Source organism: Ascaphus truei, chromosome 8 (assembly GCF_040206685.1).
Source record: "Ascaphus truei isolate aAscTru1 chromosome 8, aAscTru1.hap1, whole genome shotgun sequence".
Lineage (NCBI taxonomy): Eukaryota > Metazoa > Chordata > Amphibia > Anura > Ascaphidae > Ascaphus > Ascaphus truei.
The window spans coordinates 10869159-10879069 of NC_134490.1; the positions used below are offsets into that span (position 1 = coordinate 10869159).

The 9911-nt window shown below is 44.6% G+C and overlaps 1 protein-coding gene across 1 annotated transcript; it reads right to left on the minus strand.

The window, feature by feature from the left end:
* Nucleotides 1-486: 486 nt before the first annotated feature.
* On the minus strand, nt 487-2035 carry LOC142500878 (uncharacterized). The gene is made up of 2 exons (XM_075610165.1): nt 1968-2035; nt 487-1604 (listed from the first exon to the last, which is right to left on the minus strand). The coding sequence occupies exons 1-2, from the start codon at nt 2014-2016 to the stop codon at nt 580-582; spliced, it is 1074 nt and encodes a 357-aa protein (XP_075466280.1). The 5' UTR covers nt 2017-2035; the 3' UTR covers nt 487-579.
* Nucleotides 2036-9911: the final 7876 nt, after the last annotated feature.

Sequence of the window (9911 nt, forward strand, 5' to 3'; positions counted from 1 at the left end):
TATATATACACACATATACATATATATATACACACTCACACACTCACACTCACACTCACACTCACTCAGTGTGTGTGTGTGTGTGTGTGTGTGTGTGTATATATATATTATTATACATTCTGAGATGTTATAGAAACGAACACACAACTGATTAAAGGACAAAATTACAATGGCCAAGCAAGGCAAAGGTAAGTAATAATTTACACATAATCCTGCTGTACACGTACAAGAAAGATGTTTGCACTTACTTAGGTGTTTTAATAATTGCATGTGACTAATATGCATATGCAATTCTTACATCAATTAACACACCCAAATGCAATGTTTTGCTGCAAAGTCAATGGCAGCTTCTCTAAACTTAGCAACTGGCTCCTGGTGGACCATTACTGAACAGACGATTACAACATAAATATTTATAACACAATTAATTATGAGTGTTAACATTTCCAAAACTTCACGTGTACAAGAACATAGTTGAAAGTTTGGAAACAACACAGTCTTCAGCATACATACAATAGTAATTAGATAATCTGAAGTCAACAAAACAAGGCCAAAGACATATTTTCTGAATTATAACATTTATTTTTTTTGTTCCTTTTGCGAGCGAGTAACAGGCCTGCTTGTTGTCTCTTGAATTTTCCTTTTTCTTTTGCCACCAACTTTAGGCACAACAGAGCCACTTTGAGTGGCCTCTGGCACTTCACGGGCAGGGCTTGTGGCCAGTGACTGTTCACCTACGGGGCTTGTGGCCAGTGACTCACCTACAGGGCTTTTGGGCAGTGATTCACCTACAGGGCTTTTGGGCAGCGATTCACCTACAGGGCTTTTGGGCAGCGATTCACCTACAGGGCTTTTGGGCAGCGACTCACCTACAGGGCTTTTGGGCAGCGATTCACCTACAGGGCTTTTGGGCAGCGACTCACCTACAGGGCTTTTGGGTAGTGACTGTTCACGGACAGGGCTTGTGCCCAGTGACACATGTGAGCAAGTTGGTAGACACTGCACAAGTGATGGTTGGTCTGTTTCATGTGTGTCTTGTTTTGTTTTTGTCGCCTCCTTTGTAGGTGTCTGCTGCTGAATTTGTACAGATGGCAGCGGTAGGATGTCATCAGGAACCTGCACAGCAATGTCTGCTACTTGACCGGTAACATTTGGGCCTGGTGAATGAATATCAGATGAATGTGGTGAAAACTGACCTGCATGAACAGATCCTGGCTGGGAGGTGTTGAATTGTGGTACATTAGTCATTCTCCAGTAATTAGCTTGTGTTTGCTGAACAACTAATGCTTCGAATGAGGTGTTGATTTTTTGCAACTGTTTAGGCACTTCAATGAAGACTCTGTGGAGATGTGCCAATTGTGATACTGTTTCTTCCTGCAGTCCAATCATCCTTTCCAGCACTGTCATCATGTCTGAATGGCGACGATTTTCTGCGTCCACTATTTTTCCCTCTGAAGCTACAATTGCATCGTATGTGGAAGTTGATGGACGATTTGGCGGTACAACAGTTTCTATTGGCACCTCTTCATGGTCACATGATTGTATTTCAGTCTCTTCTGTGGCGTCATCCTCATCATACTCATCATCCTCATCACCATGATGTTCTAAAAAGAAATGTACACATTATTAAATGGCATGTTAATGTATGCTGTGTTACTATGTAATTGTACTGTGTCCTAAGTAACACCTAACATGTTAGCATACGTTTTATAACCTCATTAAAAACTACCTTGACTTACGAATAATGTTTGGACTCAGTATGAAATATGAATGAATGAAAAGTTGCTCTAAACTCAGAAGTCCTACATGATAATTAACATCACTAACACAATACATGTTGCCTTACACTTAATTTTCACTGACACTAAGTAATCCTATTTAAAAAAGATGTGCAAAACAAATAATGCACATGACAACATAACATATAGAAGAGCACATATTATATGGCCAGCAAATGATACACTCACCTTCTAGTAGTGTTGAGCTGGCTGACCCAGGTGAAGACACTTGTTCCATCTCAGGTGACACATGTCCTCCAGGGGCAACTATATATAACAATAACATAAGTTTTACATTTACATGTGTAAATATTGAACAAACACTTATTGTATGTTCTGTATTTATGATTAACTAACAACATCAGTTCCTTAACCGAAAATGTGTGTGAAAGTGAACATAAATAGTTGTAATAACACTGTACATGCCTGTGTACTTAGAATTTTTGAGTTCCCTAACATACAACATACTATGTTTCTGCAGTAATGCGTGAGGATAAATAGATTAAATGAGTACATAAAAATCATATGTTGTGTAGTGATATCAGTATCATAATGTACATAACTATCATGAGATGACCATTCACAATGGTTATCATGAAGGTGGTCATATTGCAAAAAGTGTTGTTTTTGGTAGAGGATATGTGTGGTACATTAATCGAAGATGTGGCACACCTGAATGTGGCTGTGACTCAACAAGACAACACATGCAGTGTGTGATAATGTGTCTTTCATAGTAGTTCAACTATAGATATGAGTGAACTAATGTGTGACGTACGCTTTGATAAGTAATGAGTTGTTGGGGCATTTAGTAGCTAGAGTTAAGCTTTCAAATGAGTGTGATTAACTTCAGTTGTGCTATTCAGGTTGTAAGAAAGGTATTCCCTTCCCCAAAAAGCCTAATCAGCCACACCTTTCAATGACTTGAAACAGGTGCAAATGGTGTGAACTAAGTTGACCGTGAAATGAGGCTGTAATTAGTGTGTGTGCTGAACCCCACCCCCTCTGTTGAAGTGTATGCTGTGATGAGATATTAATTGCAGCTGCTTTAACACAATGGTAGATGAGCTAAGTAGTCATCTGCAGTGTTTAAGTTATGAAAACAATGACATAACATATGATACGTGTGCCTCATTATGCTGTCTGTATATGACATAAAGCAAAAATGGACCTTTTCATAAGCAACTATAGATGTGTTAGTGCCAGTGATGTTTGTAGGCCGTTACATGCAATTTCTTTGATGCATGCTTAAAATAGGCAGTAATGTCATGTTTGTCGGAGTAAAATCAATAAAATACACAATAATATGATACATATTTCTGTTCTGTACCTGTAGCTACTAATAATTTCTCATGAACATGTGTTACACATGTGTACTACCCTGTTGTTCCCCATCTTCGCCCACCATCAATTGCTTCCACTGCAGCTATGCATTTTGGGAATTCACATGTAAATGAGCACGCAATGGCACGTGCTATATTAGTTACTGCTTTTAGTAGGACTACTACATATATGTCTATTTTGAGATATATATATACAGAATCAGACATATACATATATAGATGCAGGTATGCTTATATTGTGAAGACAGTATAAAAAGCAGTGTAAATATGCAAAATAACTGTAAGCAACGACACGCCTAGTACAGTAATATTTATCACCTGCTGGAAATTGTGACGGATAAATTCCAATGTCACGGTCACCAGCCAAGCCTTCCACGACGACGGTAAGTAATTTTGGCCGAAGCAGCTCCTCCAATGGAGTCAATATGAGACGTTGTGGTGTGGGCCCACCTCCAGTGCCAGTAGCATGCACGCGTTGGTCTTGTATTTTCTTTTTCAATTTGGACCTAATATCATCAAATCTTTTCCGACAATGATACTTGTCCCTGACACTATTCCCACAGGCATTGACACCAATGACTATTGTGTCCCACATTTCTTTTTTGCTTGCTGCACTTGTCCGCCCTTGAAAAACATATAAAAGATATGAGGTAAATGAATAATAATATAAGCACCAGTTTCCTACACTGCTAGCTGTTCCAAGAGATAGCAAACATGCTGTTTTATGTGTAATATGTGAAGCACATGAGCATTCACTACTAAACCTATACATGTAAGCAAGGTTGCATTCATATTGTATGCAGTTCTGGCAAATTGACCGCCTGTGTTTATTTGTCCTTGTAAGGCATGATAAAAAGCTGTGTTTCCACACTAATGAACATAGAAAGATATTGTGTACCCATATTTGCATATGAACAAAACTCAGATGACCTAGGATCACATGTATTTGAATAATAAATGTAAAGGTACACTTACCTACTAAATGTCTATAGAGACTGTCATAGTGCTCCAGAATGCCAGTGACAAGAGCCCTATTTTCCTGGTCATTGAAGCGAGGATTACGTGGCTTCTCCACACGTTTTTTCCGAGCAGGTTTAGGGTCAGAGCTTGGCTGGTGCTGACTGGACTCTCCTTCTTCCAATGGAAGAGCCTCCAAAAGCTGGCCACCAGCAAGCACGCCACCACCAGACACCCCATCAGCAACTGCGCCACCAGCAGCACTCCCAGCACCAGCACTCCCACTCCTAGCACCAGCACTCACACTCCTAGCACCAGCACTCACACTCCTAGCACCAGCACTCACACTCCTAGCACCAGCACTCACACTCCTAGCACCAGCACTCCCAGCACCAGCACTCCCACTCACAGCAACAGCACTCCCACTCCCAGCACCAGCACTCCCACTCACAGCAACAGCACTCCCACTCCCAACAACAGCACTCCCACTCCCAGCAACACCACTCGCAGCACCAGCACTCCCACTCCCAACAACAGCACTCCCACTCCCAGCACCAGCACTCCCACTCCCAGCAACACCACTCGGTGCACCAGCAACATCACTCCCCTGAACAGAACGTTCACTCCGACGCGTACTCGCACGAGTAGCACTCCCACTCCCACCAGCATCACTCTTCCCACGCTTTGCGGGCATACTTCCAGCACTCACAAAAAACAGACAAGAAATGTACAGGCAATCACACGACCCACTTCCACATATAAAACAAGACAAAGATGTAAACAAAACAACAAAGGACAAAGCTCACCCAATACACAACAAGTCTCTCAGTCAATATGCAAATCTTCAATCGTCCAGCTCTGTGCGTCTCTCTCTCTCTCTCACTCCCAACAACACAGAGAATGATTAGCAGTACACGTTGCCTTTAAATATGGCGCGCAATCAAAAACATGCTTGTTTCGCCTGATTCAGCAAGATTTGTGATTGTGCAACCTAACAGCACCCCGCCACGCACGCCGATACACCTGTGTGTGATCGGCTCATCATCGTGAGAGTGGGCGGATTTGTTTTCTGGTTGATTTTGAATGTATTCGGCACTTACTGCATACGGAGAGGGAAAAACGCCAATAACATGACTAATCGATAAGCTTGCCGATTTCACATAATCGTCGCTTACTGCATGAGGCCCTAAGGGTGTTTCTTGCCATTTCTAAATATTTCGTTTTTCAGTTAAATTATTTCAGTTTCTGAATTATTATTTTTTAATTGTATAATTATTTTAAGCATAATTTCATTCCCTGATTTTTTGAGTTCTGTTCATAATTTGGTGAAAATATAAATCCCCGAAATATTTTTTTTCCTTACCAGAAACAAAACACAAAATGTATTTAAACCAAAGTCTTGATTTCGATGCCCATTTGCTGGACTGTTTGCCACTTTGCTTTATCAGAGTAAGATCTGTAGAAAGATTGGCCTAGACTATTATCATACTGTTAAGATCGAGATACATGGAAAATATGTTCCATTAATGTCAACTTCCATTGAGGTCTGAAAGATTTGAGGGTTTAGAATAAGAACTGACTTTGAATTAATAAGAACTGATAGATCTGTAGGATAACCTACAGCTGTCTTTTGGATTACAAACATTTGCAGTTTATCAGAGGGCAATGTTGTATCTGCTGTTCCCTGTTTCCCTCCTTTTAGTGCATAATTACTAAAAATCCCTCAAAGCTTCCTTTGTATGATTTTTGTCTGACATTTCCTACATTAAGAAGTAATTAATGCATCTCAGATTTCCCTTACAATTCTACTTCTATTTTTCATTAAATTCAGCTGACGCTTACGGGGGTAAGAGCGGGGGAGGTCATGGAGGTCAAAGTGGTGGAGGTCACGGAGGTCAAAGCGGAGGAGGTCACGGAGGTCCAAGTGGTGGAGGTCATGGAGGTCAAGGTGGCGCAGGTCATGGGTGTCACAGCGGCGGAGGTCACGGAGGTCAAAGTGGCGGAATTCACGGAGGACACAGTGGCGGAGGTAGCAGCAGCGGAGGTCATGGAGGTTACAGTGGCGGAGGTCATGGAGGTCACAGTGCCGGTGGTAGCAGCGGCGGAGGTCACGGAGGTCACAGTTGCGGAGGCCACGGGTGTCAAAGTGGCGGAAGTCACGGAGGTCAAAGTGGCGGAGGTAGCAGCAGCAGCGGAGGTCACGGAGGTCACAGTGGCGGAGGCCACGGGTGTCAAAGTGGCAGAAGTCACGGAGGTCAAAGTGGCGGAGGTAGCAGCGGCGGAGGTCACGGAGGTCACAGTGGCGGAGGTCACGGGTGTCAAAGTGGCGGAAGTCACGGAGGTCACAGTGGTGGAGGTAGCAGCGGTGGAGGTCACGGAGGTCACAGTGGTGGAGGTCACGGAGGTCACAGTGGCGGAGGTAGCAGCGGTGGAGGTCACGGAGGTCATAGCAGTGGATGCCACTGAGGACCGGGTGTGGAAGCTTAGGGGGATAAGAGCAGTTAATGTCAAGTGAGACACTGAGGTGGAGTCAAGAAGTGAGGATCCTGATGCTGGAAAAATATCTCCTGTGATTCATTCTCAAATGTTTTGACCTAAATGATTAAACATTCTGTTAACTCGCTTCTTTACATTACTTCTTAAGAGATCAGCCCCCTTTAATGTGTCTAATTACACATATTAAAATAAATTGATTAAAGCATCTGCTGTCTGACTTGTGTTTTAGAATGTATATTATTGATTGATTTAAAAAGAAAAGTATAATATACAAAGCAGCTTGTAGAACCAGTAGCACTGCAGAGATAGCTGTATTAATACAAGATTGCAACTGAGCTCTCTGTTTTCTACAGATTTTATGAACAGCTAAAGTTTTTCAGTCCAAGTCTTTAAGTGTTTCCATGTGAGTTGTAGGAATAAAAATTAAAAATAAATACGCCAGACATAATTTCAATAAGAGGAGCCCAAATTCATATCAAACTCAAAATACAATACGAACTTACAAGAAAGAGGTTTAACTTGGTATTGTTTGGAGTAAGGTACTGCTGTGGCCGAGTTTATTCGAGCATTTGCAGCAGTAACCTGGCGCACGCCGGAGGGCTTCCGACTCTCCTTACCGGGTCCCCCGGAACGTCCCGCCGCCGTCGTGACATCCACGCGACACCAGGGCTCCCTCGGGGAGCCCTGGGCACGCGTACAGGCGGCACAGGCACCCGATGATGCGTGACCGCGCATCGGTGATGAGCGGCACGCTGAGGGAGTGCGGCTCGCAAGCCGGGACATTTCCCGGCTTGCGGAATGAGCCGCACTCGGATAAAGTGTGCCGCCTGTGTAAAGTCTATATTCATATCTGTAAGAGCTTGAGCGAACTGCAACTTATTGCAAAACAATAAAGTATGTTACTGCTCATTTGGCCGTGAAAGATTTTAGAGAATGCATGTAAACATTAACCAATACACACAGGCCCTATAACTAGGGTGACCAGATGTCCCGGGTTAGCTGTGACTGTACCAGTTTTTTAATGCCTGTCCCGGTTTGACCATGAGAGCTGGGTTGCCGCAGAGAGAAGGGAATGCTGGAGGAGAGCAGGAGGAGAGCAGAGCTCTGTCTGAGCTGCAGATGGTTGGTGTTAACTGCAGAGGGTGGGGGTGGGGTTATCTGCAGAGAGTGGGGGCAGAGTTAGCTGAAGAGTATGGGGGTGGGGTTTACTGCAGAGGGTGGGGGTGGGGTTAGCTGCAGAGGGTTGAGGTGGGGTTAGCTGCAGAGCATGGAGGCGGGTTAGCTTCAGAGGGTTGGTGCGGGTTTAGCTGCACAGGGTTTGGATGGGGTCTGACCTACAGAGGGTGGGGTTAGTTGCAGAGGGTGGGGGAGGGGTTAGCTGCAGAGGGTGGGGCGGGGTTAGCTGCACAGGATTTGGATGGGGTCTAACCTGCAGAGGAGGGGGTTAGCTGCAGAGGGTAGGGTTGGGGTTAGCTGCAGAGGGTGAGGGTGGGGTTAGTGACAGTGGAGCCCCAGCAGTGAGAACTTCCGGTGTCTGCTGCCAGGTCTCAATATGGCTTCTTTCCCCCACCCATGCTCCAGAGTGACAGGTAGGGACACACACACTCACTATAGGGAGACAGAAACACAGAATGGGGATAGAGAGAAACACACAGCATGGGGAAAGACAACACATAGGGTGAGAGAGAGACACAGCATGGGGAGAGAGACACATCATGGGGAAAGAGACACACACAGCATTGGGAGAGAGAGACACACACAGCATGGGGATAGAGAGAGACACACAGCATGGGGAGAGAGACACACAGCATGGGGAAAGAGACATACCCAGCATGGGGGGAGAGAGAGACACACATCATGGGTAGAGAGAGACACACAAACAGCATGGGGAGAGAGAGACACACAGCATGGGGAGAGAGACACACAGCATGGGGAAAGAGACACACACAGCATGGGGGGAGAGAGAGACACAGATCATGGGTAGAGAGAGAGACACACACAGCATGGGGAAAGAGAGACACACACAGCATGTGTAGAGAGAGAGAGACACACACAGCATTGGGAGAGAGAGACACACAGCATGGGGAGAGACACATACAGCATGGTGAGAGAGAGAGACACACACAGCATGGGGAGAGAGAGACACACACATCATAGGGAGAGAGAGATACAAAAGGCATGGGGAAAGAGAGACACACAAGTCATGGGGAAAGAGAGACACATACAGCATGGGGAGAGACACATACAGCATGGGGGGAGAGAGACAAACAGAATGGGAAGAGAAGAGAGACACAGCTTAGGGAGAGAGATACCGCATGGGGAGAGAGACACAACACAGGGAGAGAGACACACACAGCATGGAGAGAGATATAGTGAGTGTGTGTGTGTGTGTGAGAGAGAGAGAGAGAGAGAGAGAGAGAGAGAGAGAGAGAGAGAGAGAGAGAGAGAGAGAGAGAGAGAGAGAGAGAGAGAGAGAGAGAGAGAGAGAGAAGAGAGAGAAAATGGGGAGAGACACACAAACAGCATGGGGGAGAGAGACACACAGCATGGGGGGGAGAGAGACACAAAAATCAATGGAAGGGAGACACACACAGCATGATGAGAGAGAGAGAACAGCATGGGTAGAGAAAGACACAGAATGGGGAGAGAGAGAGACACAAAGAATGGGGGAGAGAGACACAGAGAATGGGGCGGGGAGTGAGACACACAGAGAATTGGGTAGAGAGACACACAGAGAATGGGTGGGAGAGAGACACACAGATAATGAGGTGAGAGACGGCATGGGTAGGGTGGAACGAGAATGGAGGGATGGGTTGGGGAACGGTAAAGGAGATGGGAGGGAGGATGAGAATGGAGGGAGGAGAGAATAGGCTATGTGTGTGAGGGGCGGAGAGACATAAAGGAGACATAAAGCGCAGCTGGTTATGTCATTTGTTTTAGAAATATTTTTTGTAATGTCCCGGTTTTTACTTTTGTAAATCTGGTCACCCTACATATAGCACTCATCATTGAGATAGCGCCCGGGTACTTTTCCACTGTACTGTCCCACACTACCTATAAAACAGAACTTCCCTCGCCACAAACACAACCATCACCCCAACACATACAGATCCCCTGAAAAAAAAGACATGTGAGTCTCATATATAAATGAAAAAGAGGAAACAAAGAGAGTGCAAAAACCAACAATCCTAAAGTTAATGATCAATCAGGAATACATGTGGGGACAATAGCTAAAACATAACACAGAGAGTAGCAGTAAAATGTATAAACATGGGCCTGAAATCAGATCTGATCAAATATATAAAAAAAACTGTCCAATAATTAGTGTTTTCTGAATTTA

Coding starts and splice junctions, on each gene's coding strand:
- LOC142500878 (XM_075610165.1), bottom strand. CDS start 2,016: ATGGAACAAGTGTCTTCACCTGGGTCAGCCAGCTCAACACTACTAGAA. Junction 1,605..1,967: donor CAGCTCAACACTACTAGAAG/GTGAGTGTATCA, acceptor ATTTCTTTTTAG/AACATCATGGTGATGAGGAT.